Here is a 21153-nt window from a genome sequence, read left to right on the forward strand (position 1 = left end):
GTGTGTAGCTGTTTGGTATATTCTGGTTGGAGGATGTAATGTTAGTGGTGTAGATGATCTCAGGGAAAAAGAAACATCATCTTCTGTTTTCTAGCCATTAAATGCTGCTTGAATTATTTTCTAGCTGTGCCTGTACCTCAGAATTGCTGGGGGTGGGGAGGTGTCCTTAAACGACACGCAATGAGATAGTGTGTTCTTCACCTTGTTGGTGCCTGACCTGCACGTGTGCTGATTTGCAGAAGTGCTGAACGTATTCAGGCTGCAACCAAAGTCGGTGGCAACAGTGCTGTGAGCCCGCGAAATGCTAGATGTTAAGTGTTTAGAAGAGGGAGTGGAGGGCAGGGGAATCAGGTCTTAAGAATCTTAACGTGGGAACCTGAATTGATCTTCATCCTTCTGGTTCAGTTCCTTGTCTCTGAGACACAGATAATACACGTTTCTCTTAAAATGACATCATTAGTGTTTATTAAAAAAATTTACTACTCTATAAGGTGTTTCGGAGAAAGATGCATGAAGGAGTGTTTAATGCTGGTGTTAGAGCATTAAAGTGTGTATTGAATAAGAAAGGGGGGTAATTGCTGTACATGTGGAAAAAAATATTTGTAGATATTTCCTGAAAGAAGGAAGCTGGAGTTTTGTAGATAAAATTTTAATGATGTATTTGGGACATAAAGTGATAGTCTATTACAATGAATGCATAGAAAGAGATAAGTTAACGATGGACACCTCTGCTGTGGCATTCTCCAAGCCTAAGCACCTTACTTTGCAATGTTAATAGTACTCTTTTAAGGTCATTTTTTGTATATAATTTTAATACATAGTCTGTTGCTTTAACCACTTTCATTAAAATTTCATGAGCCTTTTCAGAAAATCAGACAGAAAAATGCAAATAAATAATGCATTTTATTTAGTATGTAGTAGATACAGTATTACTGTATGTGTAAACAAATAAAATGTTTCTTTATTGATATAGCAAGCTATATAGAAAGATCCTGCTGTAATCTATAAACCACATATGCTTTAAAGAATTGCTTTGACTTCAAGTAGCTAGTGCTGGGCCTAAACCTCTGGATTTGGAGCGATATAGAGTGATACTATAAAAAGATTACGCATCTTAGCTATTGTAAATAAAATGGGGGGTCATGAGTTACAGGGCACAAGATTGAAGTGGAAATCTTAAAGCATTCATTTTCCGAGAGCAAGCACTTAATATTTTATAAAATCTGATCCCTATATAGACTCTCTGCTTGCCTAGTTTCCCTTTTCATTTTCTACCCGTCTTCTTCCCTTCATGGAAGAGAGCCCACAAGTAATCTTTTAAAATTCTGACCTGCGCACTCAGGAGTCAGCACCGTGGTACGTGTCTGTGATTGGCTTACCTGCCTTTTGTACTGCTCCTCCACCCTGCGAGACGCCGAACCAACAGAGAAAGTTTGTGTAGGTAGTGAATGCTATTAGTGACAGGAGATGTAGGTATGTACTTGATTGCTTCAAGGCTGAATAACGTGTTCATTTAACTTCTGTTTGATGAGAAAAACCCCAGCTTCCTGGCACCATATATGCAAATCAAAACAACCCTCTTTCCGTGTTTTTTTAGGTTGTTGGTTGTTTTGGTTTTTGATTTTTTTTTTTTTTTTTTAGGGGAGTCTTGACAAGGTTCTGACACCTTTTTGTATGTTTAGTACTTCGTTTCAACTGGAGGTGCAAGAACCTTCTGATACTCACCTAGAGTAAAAGAAAGAGTACAACGATCAAGTGTAGAGTGAACTCTGCCCTTGTTTGTTTTGAGCAGCTACTTACCTTGCAGGTAGTCCTGCTCATTTCAGGGTTCCTCAAACCTCAGCGACAATAAAAGGTTTTGCAACAGTAACTCCTTTCAGACCTACATGACTTGGCATTAAAAGCTCCACCTCTTTCCTTCTATCTTCTGTCTTGTTACAGCAAATACTTTGTGATCCAAACTGAAAGAAGGGAACTTAAACATTTTTAAGGAAGCTTTTATAGCTAAAGAAGCAGAGGCAGTAATTCTTCTCCCAGCTTAATGATGAGTTACACTTACAGTGTATGAAGAGTCTTCACTTGCACTGTAATTTGCATTAGCAGAACAGAGTGCCCATTTTGTTAGTGATTTTTGGAAAATGGGAACTAGGAACGACTGCTTGAATAGATAGAATCAATAAACAACGAAAAGGCCAACAATGCTAGAACAACTAATACTGAAATATGCTTTTGCAATTTGAACTTTCATTGTTTGTTATCTTTGGTAGGGAATTTGGTAGGGAACTGTAGTTTTCAGTTAAGCAGTTTAATTGCTTAATCAGGCTAAGAAAACCTAGTGATTAAAATTTAACAGTCGTATGGTATAAGGCAATATCAATATTCATTCCTACTCAAGGTAGCTGTTTTAGATCAAACTGAATGAACTAGCAGGTAGTATGTTTGTTATGTGCTTTAGCATACAGGAATATCATTTAAGTCTTCTCTAAGAGTTAAGAGCACAGACATTGAAGAATGACAGTCAGCAATAAGACTGTATTAAAGCTGTCACAAAATACCAACTCTAAATCAGAGGACTTTTAAAAACAGATGTAAGGGTTGTTGGCTTTTTTTAATAATCTATTTGGAGAAAAATTAACCCATCCTGTGAACAGCACCTAAGCAAGAAGGGACCATTCTGTCAGAACTGACTTGAAATAAACAAATAGCAAAAACAGTTTAAGAGAACATCAGGAAATTCTGTGCTCAGCTCTTCTATGTTGCTGTTCAGAAGAAATGAACCACTAATGTCATCTTTAAAAGGTGAGGAAGGAACTTGTTATTAGCTCTGTTCTGGGCTGATGCTTGCAACTTTCATTGAAATACTGTACTTACCTTAACAATTCAGGTTCAATCTGAATGTGAAATCTGAGTAAATTAATATTGTGCCAAAACATCTGTTTTTTCTGTTTAAAATAGAAAACATCTGAAGCATAAGAGCATAAAGGGAATGTAGCAGGAGATGAACTGTGCTTTACAAAGTGTTGACAAATCGTAAATAAATCACTGCAGAAACAGAGGTCTATAGTCTTGCCACTCAAAAGAGAGCCAGTATTGCAGAAATACAAGTAGGCTTGATCAAAAATTATTAGAGGTACTGAATATTATTCTGTTTCGAGTTGGTATAACACCAAGTGCAGTGAGGTTTTGGCCCATGATTAGAGAGGTTCTGTGTGCTTTCATAATGCAAGTAATGGAGAATTGATAAGAACAGGAAGCAGTGTCATCTTTATTTTGGGGTTTGTTTTTTTGTTTGTTTGTTGTTCTGGACACCTTTCATCTGTACACGTCCCAAGAAGATAACAGTGGTCATACCAGATCAGATAAAAAGTCTGTATAGCCCATGTCCTCTTTCTGACACCACCAAAGGCTAATGCCTAACGAGAAATACAGAGATATGACAAGTTTATATCTTATTTCTCCAAGAGCTCTCCTTGCCTTCAAATATTCAGGGACTTAAAGATTGAAGGCAAGTATACTTTCTTTTTATCTGCTAATCTTCAATAGATTTTTGCTTCTCTTGAGTTTTTTTGCTTCCCTTTGAACACATGTAATCTCTTAGTATCCACAACAAAAAAAAATTATTCACATAAATGTTTATCAGGGTTGTTGCTGTGAAGAGAAATTATGATTGATTACCTGCTACTTTCTTTTTCTCTTACAGAAAGATATGAACCCAACTAGTAGCTTCCTGCTCCTTCCTGTGGGACTGCTTTTTTGCAGGGGGGCCAATTAAGCATATGGTAGAAGAACCATTACATTTTTTTATTTTAATAACATTAACCTCAGTGTTTCAAAATCTGATTTTAGTTTTCTCACTGAAGTAAATTCTTTAGTATGTATCACTATCCAATATGAGGATTGATATACTCATTAAAGGTTGAGGGAAGAACTTGCCAAGCAGCTCTGATTAACTGTGTGATCATATGCGTGAAGTTTTACAAATTATATAAATATTGATGTAATTGATTGCCATAAGTCTATACCCAACCACAGGATGACTTGTTTTTCATTACCTTCTTGAGGAAATGGAATGGCATGCGTTTCACAGATTAACCAAGTTTCCTTCTTTTGCAGAGGAAATACTGGTCCACAGTCAGAAAGACTAAAGAAGGCAAAAATATTTCACAAAAAATAGGATACAGGGCAGAATACAGATGCAAGTGTTCACTCTTCACACAGAAGAAACAAAAAGTTAGTGTTATTGTATAGATGCTAAAAGTTTTTCATGTAAGGTAATCATTGAACACGAGAGCTATTTTCTTATACAGTTGGTCAACCTGAAGAAGTTAAACTGCAGCACTAGCCGCTGTGAGAAGGCAAAATAAGATGTTCTGATATTGTTAGAGAAATCTGGCAGACCTACTTAATATCCTTGAAACTGTTCAAAATGTTTGTGCGCATTTGTGCTTAATGTTTATGAACCTGGCTTTTATTGTAGTTGGAGCAAAAGCTTATAATTTCAAGAATATTAGTGATACTAATTTAGTTTTAAGAATCTACTGAAGGACTAGTAACACAAGTAGTAGTATCTAATTTTTATATTCCCATAGCATTTAGGAATGCAGCTGAGAAGCAAGATGATTGCAAAGAATGAGGTTTTATACCTTTATGTTGTATGACTGTGTGTATATATAGCCAAATATATTTGCCTTCATGTGTAAGTAAACTGTGTGTTTATGGACAATATCTGGATTTTGAGGGCAAAGAGAGATCGATGTGCTATCCTTTTAGTATTAAATAAGCCAAATATAAAATTCAAAATGACATTACTAGAAAGGAAGACATTTATTGTTGCAAACGATTCAGGGTATTACATGGCTATATGTCATTTGCAATATCACATTAGAATTTGAAAACTTCATACCTGCTAACTCTCAAATTAGCATAACAGAAAAGGGTTAACAAAAACACATTTTCTTTTTATTGATTTGTGCTGTATATCTGACAGCATTTCTTTGTACACAGATTTATTTCCTGGTTGGTTGATGATCAGCAGTAACTCCTACTTTGCACATTAATATAATTACTCTGTCTCCATGAAGCTGTTCTGGCTAGAGGTGAGGCCCTACTGAAGTTAGCTGTCAGTCTCAAGCAAAACCAAAGCTGCAGATTAGTATTTGAGAAGTTAGTGTCGTCCAGCATATTTTGGATGGATTCCATCAATCTTGACCAAAGAACCGCTAAAACATCAGCAGAGGAGGAAACCATTACTTAAAATAAGAAAAAGAACAAATCAAAACACACTACTCTGAAAGTGTTCCTTTAAAAATACGTAAATACTTGTGAATTTTTTTTATATGCTATAGAACTAGAAAAAGAACACCATGAAAATTTGCTGTAACATAGATAAGTGACTTCCAAAATTATTTTTTTTTTTATCTGGACTGCACTCACCACAGACACACGCAAGATAAAAAATAACCCAGGGAAAACACTGCAGCAAACTACTCCTGTGAGTTGCAGTTAGCAGAGGTGCTCTTGCCTCAGGAAGTTCACATGATGATGTACTTAAAGCATGAGGTAATATTTCAAAACTACTGATAATCTATGATGATGCATCTTTGTGCTGCTTATACTTCTAAAATTATTACTTCTTTCCAGACCTGTGGTTCCTTGAGTAAGTAAAAACAGAGCTTTCAAAGAGTAAACAGGCTCCTACTGAAAGGCATATAAACACATTCATTTCTTCTTAGTCCTTTAGCAGGACTGGGAGGCAACCAGAGATTGCTCTCTGGATTGCTAAAATAATAAAGAGCTTTTTTTAGCCTACAAATCACTACTTTGAATCCACCACAGGCTGCCACTCATGCTGTAACTTACGTAAAATGAGTTAATGTTGTCTGACTCTCTGTGGGCAGGTATGTGTAATGCCAAAGTATGGTGCCAGTAAAGTACAAAGACCAAAGGACAGATACTCAGCTGCTATAAGCTGGCAGGCAGTGGAAAAGTGTTGATTTACTCCAGCTGAGGATTTGGCCCCCAGGCTGGAACCAGGTTGGAAATGAACTGACCTGTTCCAATTCTAGAGTCCCTGTTAATTTGAGCACACTTAGGCTTTGATCTTAGAGTAAGGCTCCTAAAAGTTGCGGTTGCTATGAATTGCTTAGGACCTTGTTCTAGGCAAAGATTGCAGTTCAGTATGAATTCAGGATATTTCATTGTACTGATCTATTTTGAGTGGATTGCTGTCTATTTGAAATAACTGCCTGTTCCTGTAGAACAGTTGCCTTTGTAATACCAGATTTTGAAATTTCATCCAAGGATCCAACACCAAGTAGCTGAAGTAGATCGAATTGGGCGCTGAGTTTTGCAACTGATCCATGGTACTGTATCAGTTTTCTGATACGGTTGATTAAAAGTCTGATTTCCCCGACTGCATCTTGATAATACTCGTAGCTAAACTCTGGTTCATGCTTCAAGAGTGTATGAAGTCACTGAGCAGAATCATGTGTTTTCCAATAATACTGAGTCCCAGCTTAGAGGAAACCTTTATTTTTCTAAGATAGGCCACCTTGGATTTGTCTGTATTAAAATGTCAGTTGATTGTGCTTAACCCTGTATCAAGTTTCCTTGGTGGCGGTATCACTGTGGCTGCTGCTTACCATACTATTAAACCTGGAGAAATTTGGAATCTTTGATCGTAATTTAGAATAGTGCTTTGACTTAACTTCTCCAGAAATGTCCCCATTGGTTGATGAGGGATGTCGCCAGGAGGAATTGGAATGACCCTTTCTTCTCTTTTGACCCTACGCTTTCTGCAGTCTGGTAACATACTACGTTTGGGAGCATATTTGTATCTACTTTCCATTTATTGGGCAAGTGAAAGGGAACAAGGTAACGTCATTTGTACGTAGGCAAGAAAAATGGATAAGAAAACCTCAAGAAAAGTTCGTTTTCGTTTGCTGCTACAGTTAAATCATATTCTAAGTTGTTCCATGCAGCAATTCCATTAGCTTCTCTAATTTGCCATTTAAACACATTGTAGCAATGCAAAACTGCATATTGAAAAGATCCTAAATACGTAACTTGGTAATTACTAGAGTAACATCTTCAGGATACTAAAAATTGCTGCAGGGGAGACAAAACTACACATCTGGGGAGGTTCCCTTTTCCATGGGGGATATTAAAGGCTAGGTGCGCATTTGCTAAACATCTGAGAATATAATAAGTTTTCCAAAAATACAGATTTGTGAAACCAGCTTTATTTGATCTCTCATTCACACCTTTGCTGGTTTCTTTGAAAAATAACCTTTTAATTAAAATGACACACCATGACATATCTAGCAAGGGAGCTGCAAACCTCTTAAGGAAGGGTTGTATTATACATGCCCAAACAAATGTAAAGTGTAAAGGAGTAAATTGTATACACTAGGTCTCAGAGTTAACCAGTATAACTAAAGTAGTATTTGACTTTATTTTTAAATAAGGCTGGGATTGTAATCCAGTTGCGAATCGTGTCTGTTAAAACCCCAGAAGACAGCCAGATGTCATTGGGTGTGAGTCTGTGTCTTTGCACACTACAGAACAGTTTAGCAAAATCCTTGGCTGCAGCTGTTCAGAAGGAAAATTCTGTGCCATTTGTTCCATGAATTGGACATGAATTTTTCTAAGGATTCAGTTTTGTGGAAGAAAGCCCTGAAAATACTTTTCATGTTTTCAGACCTACAAAATAATTGTTCTCAATATTAAAGTCTTTAGTTTACTTATGTTCTTTCCGCTCACATGACCTGTCTTCTTGAGTTTCTTATTAAACTTTGCAACTTACTTAAACACATAGACTGAGGAGCATGTGTGAATATTTCTTTCTAGCTTCTGGTGTGTCAGTACATGGGATCATTGTAGTTGCTGCAAATGTGCACGTGGAATATCATTGTATGCTCACGTACCTATGGGAATTCATATGTATTTCTGTTCCTGTACTTTAGGCACAAGTTTATGGTCAAGTTTACCCATCCAACTAGAGGAAATAACCTAGACATGGAAATTAGACTTTCCTTCTCTAAAAGCTGTAGTGAAGGACCTAGATCACAGCCTGCTTGCATGCAAAGCCTGAAAGGTTTCCTTTCAGTCCTTTTTGAGTTATTGGTGAATAGGGAAAAAAAAAGTATTACCAGACTGGAAGAATGTACTTTTCCCACTCCTCAGTTATTCAGATATGGCAAGAGGGAGGTGTATTCTCTGGGTTTTTTTGTTTTTCTAAAACCAATCCTCATCTCTGGAATGAGACCAAGCAAAGAAGTTTCAGTACAGATGATAGTTTAAGGAGAGAAAAAACAAAAAAGGTTGAAGCATGTAAAATAAAGCTAGGTTAAAGACCCAATATCACTACAACTATGGATTCAGCTGTGAGAAATCTATAATAAAATACTGTTACCAAATTTTTAAGCATTCAAATGATCTTAAAAATCTCATTAGGAAATAAAAAGGAACCTTTGCTGAGGACTTTTGCTGAAAACCTACATATTCCTTTCAAATTCTGTGGGGATTTTGAGTCAGAGCTGTGCCAGATGACCGTTTCTCTTAGTTAATAGTAGGTTTGACAAAATTCTGCATATTCCCATTCAAGAGCTGAATTTTGACATCAACTTTTCAAAACTGTTTCAAGACAAATGTTATTAAACTCACAAACAAAGCAATTTCAAAAATATGCATGAATGGCCTCTGTGTGTGTGTAAATAACAGGGGTATATGTACCTTTTTTATAGGTTATCTGCTGGCAACTTCAAGCAAAACGTGCATTAATTTCTTAAAATTAACCTATGCACTTTCTATTTAAACATTGTACAAATAAACAGAAGAAAATAGGTTTTTATAAGTTCTTCTGGAAATCAATCTATAATCTGAACCAAACGTAGATTAGGAGCGAACGATGTGAGTTCGCTACTTCTTTTGGTCTGCTTTATTTTAAAGTGCTGTAAGGAACACACTGTCTTGCATTTCTATGCTAATAGGACATGCTAATCGCTGGAAAAGGTGATTCTGGTTTTGTTCACGGTTTATGAATAAAGGGTTATTATTGGAAATGGCTCATTTACTCTGTATGTGCCTGAGACAGAAAGTCTGAGTCCTCTGAAGCTTTTGTAAATACACGTGGCAGAATCTTCCCAGACTGAGATGTTTGCCTGTTTGTAGTTGGCTAATCCAGAAGTGGTTCCCTGATAAGGTTAATGCCCAGTTAATTGCTCCTAGCCTTGACATACAGTTTAATTGCTACTTGGCCAACATGTTTGTTGCTTGCTCTGTGTAGAATTCTAGCGGATGTAGTGATGCAAACCACGGACTGGTGGAGGGCAAACAAAATAAATACAGTATTTTATGTTCTTTTAATTCAGGGCCAAGTGGATTTGGATGAAGTGTTTATTTAGTTTGCTGGCTGCTTCAGATGCTGTGGCATATTGATTCCTTTTATTACTAGCAGCCATTTAACCTGACCTCTCTCAGATCCAGTATTTCAAAAGCCATAAATTTTAACTTTACTTATGAGCAAGGACTGAAATGCTGTGAAAGCCTTTTTATTAGCAGAGCTTTGCCTTACTCCATGTTCATGTGTCACCCATGGCAACAATATTTAGAGCATCTTAAATTAGAGCAGCTGTTGGGCAGTTTGGTGGGGGGGTTAGCAATAAAGAGAGCTACATATCTCAGGCATGTAGGATTCACTGATCGGAGTGTGGGCAGGTGTGCAAAAGCAATGCCATTATTAGCAAAAGATATCCTTTTTCTAGGTTATTTTGTTAAAAATCTAGCTTTTTTTTTTCTTAGTCTTAATGTTCACAGATAAGGAAAAGCACACACAAAGGAAGTGTTTTATATAATTTATTTTTTAATTGCAAGTTAAATTGGTGACATTGAAATGTATTTTTCTTTGTTGCCTTGGCTTGGCTTTTCTTTTACAATAATCTTCCTTATTGTTGCAATAGCCTAAATTAATCCCCAATTGACACTTAAAGCAATCTTTAACATGCAGCTTATATGAGTGTTTGTAAAAATGTGTCCAGGCCAAAACTTGATGCAAAAAAATGACATACCACTTTCTAAAAGAGAAAATAATTGTGAATAAAATGATTGATATGAGGGAGTTTCTTTCTGCATTCACATGTAAAGAACTTAAAAAAGCTTTCAATTAGCAAAGAAAACAGAAAGCTTAATATGAACTTTTTGCGTCCTTTTAATTTGTTACTTCTGATTTAAATTAGTCATTTTAAAAAATATTATTTCAGGCTTGATGACTAAGATTGAGTAATAATTCAACTTATTTCAGCTTATTTCGAAATAGGGTTAAGGCTTAACGAAATAGATCATAACCATGAATGTAACGTAAGTATTGGCTTGCTTTCTTCTGTTCTGCTACTGAAGAAGTTTCCTCCTCTGTCCCACAGGTCAAAGGTAATACTCTAGATGTTAGCCTCGTACCAGTAAAAGTGACTTTGTTTAAATATTAATGCAGGGGCTCTCACTTCATGTTAAACTTTGGCCTGGGAACAAAAATGTTGGTTTAGTTTGAGAAGTGTAATTTATATCAATTAATCTCAGAAAGCGTCACATTTCCCAGTCTTTTAAAGCCAGATTGAAATGTTTGACCTTATCAGAGGGTGGGTGTGGAAGTAGCAGTAAAGCAATCGCAGAGTACTGGGGTTTTTTTACTACTACTCAATTCCAGACTGATCAGTTTACAAGGTGCCTGAAATCACTGGGGAATCATATTTTCTAAAAACTGGACTTTTTCCTGTCTGCATTGCTTTTCCTATAGCTGTTTTCCTCTAGCATGTTGCAACAGCTATATCTAAAATCAATTTGATATACATAAATATCCCTGAGGAGCAAGCTCCTGCTTTGTAGAAGGTCGGGTAGCTTAATTTATACTGGGACCTGTTCGAAGGGCAAGTGCTTCAGTTTGCCCCAACTAGAGAGAGAACACTAGCCTGCTGGAGGAGTAGGGATTCAAATGCCAAGAAAAACTCTTCACTGGATGCAGAGCTATACTGTGAAGTAGAAGGTTACGTGAGAGGTTAAACTTGTGTAACCAAAGGAAGAAAACTAATTATTTCAACAGATAACATCAGATGTTCTTTTGTGCAAAGGCAGGCTTGGCTGCATTTTGTCCAGCATTCGGGACTAACCCTGCAAATGCATGTGCCCTTTCTCTGAGCGCTTTTGCTTGAACCTCTTTCTTCTTTTGCTCCTAATTCTTAGCTTTAATATTGTTGCACTGTGAAACTTGTTGGCGTTTTTGAGACGTTTAATACTGTACATATTATTCTTTTTGAAATATTAGCATGTTCTTTTGCAGTGTTGTTGTTCGTTAGTGATAAGACTACAGAAAATAGTGACACTAGCATATGTTTCTAAGATGACAGTAGTGCATTTTCGCCTCTTGCCTAATGGCTGCCTTACTCCAAGCCTTTCCTCTTTAGTTGGCTAAAGCTCAGTGTACCTTCTGGGCTACAAATTATGAACTGCCATTATTCATAGTTGAAATTGCAGTTTGTGCAAATATGAGCTAAATTGCAATCATTATATGTAGTAAAATAGATTGAAATATCTGTAAATCTGAAGACTGTAGCTGGCTCTTTTAATCAGAGAACTTGTTAAATTCTCCCATGCTTTGATTTCTCTTTCTTAGACTTTTTTTTTTCCCCCCGTCAGGTGGGGGGTTGTTCTGCGTTCCATATTCCTGCTTCTAATTTGGAATGCTTGATTTGAGGTATAAAATGAGCAAAACGATACATGTTGTCTTTAATATGTGATAGCAAGATAGTGATTTTTCTCTTGCTTTTTATCAAGCCCTTCATAATCTTTCCTATGCTACCTGTATAAACTAGTGTTGAAGAAAAGACTACAGTATGATCTAAGGTTATTCTACAAAAATTATTAAAGCTCTTCATGTGAAAATCACAAGCTAAATGATGTAATGACTTTCAAATTCCTCCTTCCCAAATCATTCTCTGCATTGAATCGATTGATGATTGAGGAAGTATCTGAATATAAAAATGTAAGTGAGAGGAAAAAATCCTTTGCAGTTGTGCATACTGTGAATCCTACCAGAAATAAATGAAATGACAATGGTTCAGAAAGAATTGAACATGAATTAAGGTCACCATATGATGTTGCAATCCTGTGGGTAAGAACCATGTCTGTCTACCTATTCTCTGGTGTTTACGGCACATGGAGATTGGTAATAATGACAAATGTTTTATCTTTTGACCTTAAGCTTATTAAAAGAGACACTCACAGTTTTCACTTTATACACCAATTTATTTAGAGGTAACTTTCCAAAGGAGCTGAGGGGAGAGTAAAGCAGTCAAGTCTTACTGGCTGTCTCTTGCCTTTTGTGTCTTTGGTTGGGTATCTTTCACTTGGGTAACAGATTTGGTTCATTCTCATACAAAAGGTATCCCTACAGTAGGGATATATTTTGATTAAATTTTGCTGAGGGGTCTATTTTACCAGCCTGATACCTATATCATTTGAGTCTGTACAACAGAAATCCTGCTTTTTCCTTCCTGAACAAAAGTTGGAGCATTTCTGAAATCATGCTTGCTATTCTCGTCTCTGCAGGTTAGCAATACATTAATTTGTGTAAAAAAAACCCAAACATATATGTGATCTGTGAATTTGATTGTATTTTGAAAATCATGGGAACATATATGTATCAAAAGGTATTTTAAACATGCCACAATTCCTTTAGAGAAGAGATAACTGTAGAGCGAGCAGTTAGATCAGTTATGTTGGGGTAGGCCCAAGTTCAGTGAGGCTAAGTTGGGCATCATGAACGTTACCCAAGGTGTATGTCCAAAGCAGAACAGGCACCGGACTGCAGCTGCTTCCTGAGAAGCTCTTGGCATATCTCACTCTGAGTCCTACCACAAAAGAAGTTAGCCTTGGTGTTTCACGAACAAACAGTTGGTTGCCTGCTAAAAGCGCTCACGTGCTATCTCCAGCATCGCAGTACCCCCAGGGTAGAAGACTCACTGTTTTAATAACCATTTTCTCTTCCCTAGTAGCACATGCACCTTCATCATGTGCAATGCAGTAGGAGCCAGGAATGTGTGTGTTTAGGGCTCTGGTAAATACAGAGCCAGACTATTTATAATCTATTACTTTGTGTTTATTCTAGTTTCTCAGTCTCAGGGACACTTTCCCTTCTTTTTTTCTTCATAACTGGTTTTTACCTCACTTTATCTTTCAAAATGTAAATAGTAAATTAGTCTAGCTCACACAAATACCTTCCTCTAAATATTATCCTTTAGGCATATTCATATAGTTTCAGTTTTCAAGAATAATCATTATCTAAAAAGTAAAATTAATGATAAATATATAAAATGTTTACTTTTAGGGTGTCTTAGGAGTTTATTTCACTTAGAGTGGCAGTGATTCGTGGCTTCTCTTCAATTCCAGTCTCTCTATACGTGCCTTTGGGGTGGCTTGCATTGCCCACAATGCTGTCTCATTTGTTTCTCTTTGATTTTCATGACTGACATCTTGCTTTTGGCATGTTTCCTTCTGCTGGGCTATAAAAAAGGAAAAGAACGTGCAGATGTAGGAAAAGGAGAAGCCTGGAAATACCTGAAACTAATAATAATAGTAATAAAAGAACAGAAAGCAGGTTTACTTTTACTAGTACATTAAGAAAAAAAACTGTGGTAGCCATGTTGGCATTGAGCAGAAAATTAAGGTATGTGTAATACCATCTTTCAGTTAAAGGATGAACAGTTACAGATACCATCTAGGAACCAGCAGCTTGGTTTTAGCCAGTCATAGGCAGGTACTGATGTCAGTTGTTTTCTCTCATAAATTCAGTAGAGATGCATAAAGTAATTCACCATGTATAAAAAAAAAAAACCAAAGTGGATGCTTCAGTTGACTTTTTATCATTGTACTACAAGAAGCAGTAAAATGGGGGCTCAAGAATTTAAAATCCATAAAAATTTTTACACAGTGAACAATTAAATTTCTCATTGCCAAACTGTATTTTTGTATTCAAAATCTGGGTAGGGCTAGATATGTACAAACACACCATGCACCCCCAGAAATGCCTGTTAATAACTTATAAAAGATGAGAGGGTTTTTTTGTTGCTTATTTGGGTTTTTTTGGTTGGTTATTTTTTCTTACCCATGAGGAAAAATTCATGTTTTCAGGCTTACGGCAGTCCTAAAGGTCTGCAGAAATGGAAGAGGTACTGGGGGGGACAGGGGAGAGAAATTTCCTTAGTTGGGATCTGGTACATGTTCGTTACAGAGTCTTGTGCATTTCTCTGTAAAACATCCAGTAATAGATACTGGCTGTGAAACCAAGGGGACTGGTCTCCCTGCTTAGGGAAGCTCCTCAGCTCCTGTATCTTTAGTTGTGCACTAATACGTGGTTGCTGCAGCCTTACAATTGAAAGAAAAAAGGAATAAAAGCTGAATTGCAAAAATATGAAGTTCTCACTGAAAAACCCTGGTGAGAATGTCCAAGGATGTAAACTCCTTGACTGAATGTTCCCCTTCTTAATGAGGTTGCATTGCTACTACTGTCATCAATAAGAAAAAAATCAATTATTTTTCATCTGGGTTCAGATGCTTCTTCATGGGTGGATTTTCATGGTAATAGTGAGACACTTACAATGTTGCCAGTGAAATTTCAGACTAAATTATTACAGTCTTAGAAGGGGACAACTAAATGCTTAATACTAATCTGTGACTAAAGGTTCTCAGTTTTTTAATAAATGTGGACACCTTTTCAGTGGTAGAACACAGGAAGATCACAGATGAAATTTAACTTTCTTTGCCAGTAAGGGAGAAATATAGTTAATCTTTGCCATTTCATACTGTCCTTTAAGGTAACACATCATTTCATGATGTTAGGCAATGAAGCGACCATAAACCAATTCTATTTCTTTTGGGGACTTTAGAAAAAAATTTCAGTTTTCCAAGGTAGTGGTGTTCTGAATTTACTTGGTAGCTAAAGAGTGCTCTGTTTAGTTTCTTTTTTCCTCTTTTTGGTAGCAAACTGAAAATACTACATGAAAGTCACTGTAAGTGTTCTCTTTAAAACATCAGGAAACAGGAAGTTATTGCTAGTTATTACTAAAATTAATTCCTCGGGGGAACTTTCATGTTAGGACAACATAGCAAAATAAAGACTATTTATACAGAAAGAAAAATACTTTGCCAGTAACTCTGGCAAAGTTTCCGTGCAATTGTTTAAGGCAAGTATTGGACAAAGAACCTTTTCTCAGTGACCCTGACGGAACTAGATAGTATGTGACCAGGTGCCCAAAAACTGCATCGCAGTGTGTGCAGGCACACTGCAGCGAGGCTGAGCAGACCGCTTGCTTTCTGGTACATGTAACCTTTGTGTCACTCCAAACCTTAGGTCTTGGTTTGGATTTTCTTCGGAATGGCCTTCATACGTTAAGGGTAGTCTTCCAGTCTGAGCAATTGGTTTAGCTTTGTGCAAGACACGCGCTAACCGGCATTTAATCTGAGACTTTTTTTTCCAGGTAATACAGCTTGGGGCACTAATTTAATGTAGTACAGCTTGGGATGTGTATATAAACACCTTTGCGCTGGCTTTTGACACAGCTATTTCAGGTAGCTGGGTAGCTGCGGCAGCCTAGAAATCGGCATTGGCTGCAAAACCTCCCCGAGCCATGGGCGCCCTGCGGCCCTGCAGAGCGGTGGCCCTTCGCAGCGACTGCACTGCCCGCTTCTGGAGGTGGGGCTGTGGCCATTGCTTCCTTGCGGACGCTGTAGCCGCCTTTAAACCATCCCCCAGTGGATACCGGTCCTCGGAGGCTCCGCAGGCGGTGCACTGGGTGCCTGCTGCCCACAGAGGTGGGAGCCGTAGCCCCTGGCATGCCTTTGCCCACCTCCGCCCAGGCAGCCGCCATCTTAGGCCTGTGACGCAGCCTGGCTGAGAGCTCTGCTTTCCTTGGGCCACTTCAGCCTGCCGCGCTCCGCCAGATTTACCGCTGTGCCCTATCTTCTGCAAAAGCAACCCAACAAAGCTGTTTTCTGACTGAAAACCAAGAAAGCTTTTTCTCTGCTGATCAGAGCGGCTTTCGCTTTGCTGCCTTTTACAGTGATTATGCTTCCCTTGTTTTTGCTCCTTCGCAGCCTGAGATAGGCACCACAGTGCCTCTTACTAATGCAGAGTTTTTAGTGATTTTAAGCACCTTTATGTTGTATGCAAGTCATTGCTCTAACTCCATTTTAGCACTTGCTAATTTGGCAATGATGGTAGTCTCCAGAATGGCAATTAGTGAACAAAAGAAGGTTGCACTATGTGACCGAGCAACCAGGCTTCCCTTAAACTTGTTTGTCTCCACATTCCCACCCTCCCATCCCACACACACACCCCATATCAGTCTGCGGGTGATGGAAGTGTAAATTGCTTTATGTAGACACTACTGATGAGTCTCTATTTGGTGCCAATTCTTAGCTTTTTTCCTTTTAAGAATTCATAGATCACACTGTTTTAGTTCAGAAATAGCTGCACTCTAGGATTGCTAAAATCACAGCATATAGTACTGACATATCTATCTTTTCTGTGATCCTTGAATCTCTTCAGGCACAACAGTATATGGACATGTATGTGAAGGTCTTCTGTTCTTATATTCTCCTGTTGCTTGCGTTAGTATCACTTAAAAGTTGAAAACAAAAGCATTTGTGTTCTCAAAGACGGAAGGCATATTGCAAGGCAAAGTCTCTTCCTCAGTGTCTGTATGTCACATTTACTGTTCTGCCATGTAAAAACTAAGTAGATGATACAAACACTTCTAAATTTAAGCTGTGAATTTCTTCATTGACTGGTATGCATGTATTCATCGGACTTTTTTCTTTACCTAGTCTGCTATTATTGTATTAATACTAATTAACACTAATGCTGCCACAAAATAAAGCCTTTTTAAGGTCAGATAGTCAAGCATTGAAACGAAGGAAAGGTTTGGGAGACGTGGGAAGGTATTTGCTCTTTTTTGTATGAAGAGCTTTCTTATGCCTATAAACAAGGAAAGAGGCAGCAATATCATTTATGTTAAGCTGTACTTTGCTGGAAATATTTGTTTCTTGAAAAACCTGCTGTGTGTGTTGATATCATAGTACCAGTTTCAGCTTGGAGAAAAAGGTGGGATAAGACTGAGAGAACTAATAATATCTTCTCACAGGAGAAATGTGTTTGAAAATATCAACCATTCATACAGCGTAACTCATTCTAAAAACCAAAACTCTTGCTGTGTGGCAGTGTTTGGTTTTGTAAGTCTAAGGATAATGTTCTCCTTGAGACTGTTAGCAGTGTCCAGTTGGACATTACTGTCAAAGGGGGAAGAAGCAACCCCATCCTTATTGCTGACGCAGGCTTTAAAGTGACATAGAGCGAGCCAGATATTGCCCATCACCGTTGTCAGGTCTGTAAATTATGTGCCATTCCCTCCAAGTCTGAACAGGGATAGCTACTGAACTAGGTTTAACTTGATGTTATTTTTAGAACAAATTACATTGATTGCATACTATTTCAAAGGCCCCAAGTAATAAAGTACACAATTAAATGTATCTGTCTGACTAGTTTCATATCTCCGTGTGGTTTTAGGTATAAAAACTTAACTGTGTGTTTTCCAGACTCTTCTGGCAAAGATTTCGGTCCTACTCTGGGATTGAAGAAGTCCAGTTCTCTTGAGAGTCTTCAGACTGCTGTGGCTGAAGTTAGGAAGAACGAACTCCCTTTTCACAGACCCAGGCCTCACGTGGTCCGTGGTCGGGGGTGTAATGAGAGTTTCCGAGCTGCTATTGACAAGTCTTACGATGGACCTGAAGATGGAGAAGAGGGTATGTTGCTAATGGCACTTATTGAGGGAGCCACCTTCACTTAGCACTGCTGAGGGCCAACTCAGTAAAGCACATAAGCAAGTGTTTTAGTCCAATTGAAGTTGATCACATTTTAAAAGCTGCTCATGTCTTCCACTGAATAGAGCTGTCTTTGCAGTACTTCATCCAACCTTGACTGGGTTTAGTGTAAAGTCTTTCACTGATCTCCATCGGGGCAGGGGTGGGTTGGAGGATTTAGAACTCAATCCTTAAATAATTATATTTTTCAACTTCAAGAAGCAGCTGCCTTCTTCAGATTACATTAAAAATTATCTTGCTTGTTTTACAGAGCTGTCTACAATTCCCCCTTCTCCAACCAGGAAATTTGTTTCCTGTTACAGACAAGGCAGAGTGTATTGATAGCACCCTGCTGCTCATTCTGTCACCATGGGCTTATAGACCCCAGTCTGGAAATATGTCTCCTTTAGCATGAAGCATAAAACTGTGCTTGGATCCTGAGCCCCCCAAATAGAAACAACACAGCTCTTCTCCAACGAGACAGAACAGTTTATGTATTTCTTGTTCAGCCATTAAAGTAGAAAGATTCCAGGGAGTGAATGAAATAGTTTTGTTACGTAGGCTGGTTATGTCAGTCACCAGAATCTCTTCTTGAAGTAAGCTCTCAGTGTTTGCATCCCAGCATGTCAGTTTTCTCGAGCTGATGGAGGTTAACAAGCTAGATTTCAAATAGAATAGTGTTTCACCATGTCAGGATTTTTGTATCAGGAATAACAACTAGAAAACAAGTCACTACAATAACTTTGTATTTAATTTACAATAGAAATCTACTTGAATTCACTAGATATGTTTAGTCTGCTTTTTAAATTATTCCATTAAATGAGTAAGTGTTGTGAGTCATTTGAGCACTTTGTAGACACTCATGCTGTATTTCATGTGTTTGCATTTTGGTGGCCCCTAGCCATCCTCACTGCTGCTTTTTCATTCTGTGCAGATGGTTTCTCTGATAAGAGCTCTCACTCTGGTCAAGAAGCTCAGAACATGGAATCTGTCCCTCCAGGGAACCCTGAAATAGAAGATGCAGAAACGAAAGCAAAAAAAGACAAAAAAAATAGAGAGAAAGAGAAGAAAAAGGAAAAGGGCAAATCTAAAGTGAAAGAGAAGAAAAGGAAGGAAGAAAATGAAGATCTAGAAAAGAAAAAGAAGAAAGGCTTTGGTGTCATGTTGAGGTACATTTGCATTTTAAAAAGCAAAACAGCCACCCATTCTCATTATAACATAGGAAACAACTGATACTCTCATAAAGTAGTGGAAAAATTATTTCACTTGGACTCAAAATAATGTTTATGTTATTTAAAAAGAAAGCAGTTTATACTTTTACACCAAACTTGTAGCTGAGGCAGAGACATTTGGCAGACAAAATGTCTTTTTGTGCCTTTGAAATTCATTCCCATATGTCAGAAAAGATTCAAGGTTTCAGGCTAAAAACAAGCGTGTATCGATGGGGGAGGCTTTATGGGGAATATTTCTGAGTAATACATGACCCACTCCCACGCTCAGACCTGCGCCTTCTCTTCCTTGCTTATCTGCTTCCTTTACAAGCTTTGGGGAGAGCAGGATTGCTGGTGTTACTGTAAACAGCCTAGTAACATTTGCAGTTGCCGAAAACCGCTAGCTATGGTAAAATCTTTGCTTCACAGCTTCAGCCATTGCCTGCAGTGGTCAAAAGCTCACCATCCTCCCTGCCCCGCATGCAAGTGTTTGGATTTCTTCTGTGGTTATTCGTTGGTTTTGCATCTCTGGAATCATCAGAGATTAGACAAAGTCCTTCAGGCCATTTCCTTGCTACTGCTGGAGCCTTTGGTGCTGTAGGCACTCTGGTTGGTATCACCCCTGCCTCTGGTACCTGTTTACTCTATTGAGGATTAAAGTGTTTCCGTTTAAGTACATCTTTGCAATTAATATAGGGTATGTGAATGAAATTTAATGATCACCTGGAGAAAATTAGACTGTATGATCGTGTGGTTACTTGTGGCATTGAACACTTAATGTAAGCTTTAGGAAGCTATTGGTGTTTCTTAGCGTGCTGTATTGTAGATAAGCCAGATACATACAAAAGCCACAATCATTGCTTAGGCAAAGATCCATTTAACTAGTAATCAGCTGCAAGATCATTCACTTACAATGATATTCATTAGGCCAGTGATACATGAACTCACATTGCAGCTTTCTGTTGATATGTCCTCTGGAGTCAAATGGCTCATGTTATATTGATATGGGAGGTTTTAGCTGACTTTCTTCCATGTATCATCAATAGGAATCCTCAAAATTGTCTTATCAACTTTTGAACACTGTAGAGATATTGTCAAAAATATACAGGCGTGCTTATGTGCCAAATTTGCATGATTTCAGCAGTTGTTAGTGTTCGTAAGATGAAGGGTATACCAGTCTGCATTCAAATGGGGCTTTTCAGGAATGCTGTGGAGGCACATACTCACACCTGTGCATTGCACATGCATTTGTGTTCATACTGTTTAAAGAAATAGGGCTTAACATGGAACAGTAGTCAAAACACTGAATAGTTAGGAGGGTGATTTCAACAACTCTCTTGTGTATCTTAAGCTTTATGTCTATTTTCATTCTTCTTTTTAACTCTTTGGTGTGAATAGGGCTGTTGGAAGAGGAAGGGAGTGACACAGAGGTCTGACAAAATCATAAGTATTCTGTTTCATGTATCACTGGCAGATTCGAAGTTTGAAGTGCAAAGTCTTACTTACGGGAGTTTGATGCCTGAGCGACAAAGAACATGCAATGACATCAGAATCCAAAACAAGCAATTGTAGTTGACAAAAAATCTGATGATGATCAATATGCAAAGCTGAGAACAATAGATTACCATTCTTAGTGATTCCCTTTTTCACAATATATTTCACATTTTGGTTGTACACAAGCTTTATGCATCTGTTCTTTTCATAAGCTTGCTTTTTATTTAGATTGATAGTCTTCCCAGCAGACAGTAATTGTTAATAATATTTATTTATCTGTATGGCAGCACAGAATGGGAATTTCTATCCCACACCATTGAAAATCTCTACAAAGCCACAAAGGTGGAAGCAACAGGTTATAATGAACAGAGGAGGAGTTGTTTGTAAGAGCTAATGGTTCAGCTGGGAGGTTTTTAGAGGTTCTGTGTCCTCATCAGTGTTTCTTCCTAGAATTTATAAAATTGTTCATGACAAGAAATTCCTTCCTGAGAAGGTGAGAGTCCTAGGGAATCCCAGCCATGATAAAAGTGAAAGAAGGGTGATT

General features: G+C 37.9%; 1 protein-coding gene across 2 annotated transcripts in view; it reads left to right on the forward strand.

Moving 5' to 3' along the window:
* The window catches only part of PARD3B (par-3 family cell polarity regulator beta), a 433243-nt gene that overhangs the window by 270396 nt on the left and 141694 nt on the right, over positions 1 to 21153 (forward strand). For both annotated transcript variants that reach the window (XM_075153452.1, XM_075153453.1), the window contains 2 exons: positions 17641 to 17847; positions 18839 to 19073. In XM_075153452.1, the coding sequence (XP_075009553.1) occupies positions 17641 to 17847; positions 18839 to 19073 (442 nt within the window). The remainder of the gene's footprint in view (positions 1 to 17640; positions 17848 to 18838; positions 19074 to 21153) is intronic.

Source organism: Calonectris borealis, chromosome 6, assembly GCF_964195595.1.
Source record: "Calonectris borealis chromosome 6, bCalBor7.hap1.2, whole genome shotgun sequence".
In the NCBI taxonomy this organism is placed as follows: Eukaryota; Metazoa; Chordata; class Aves; order Procellariiformes; family Procellariidae; genus Calonectris; species Calonectris borealis.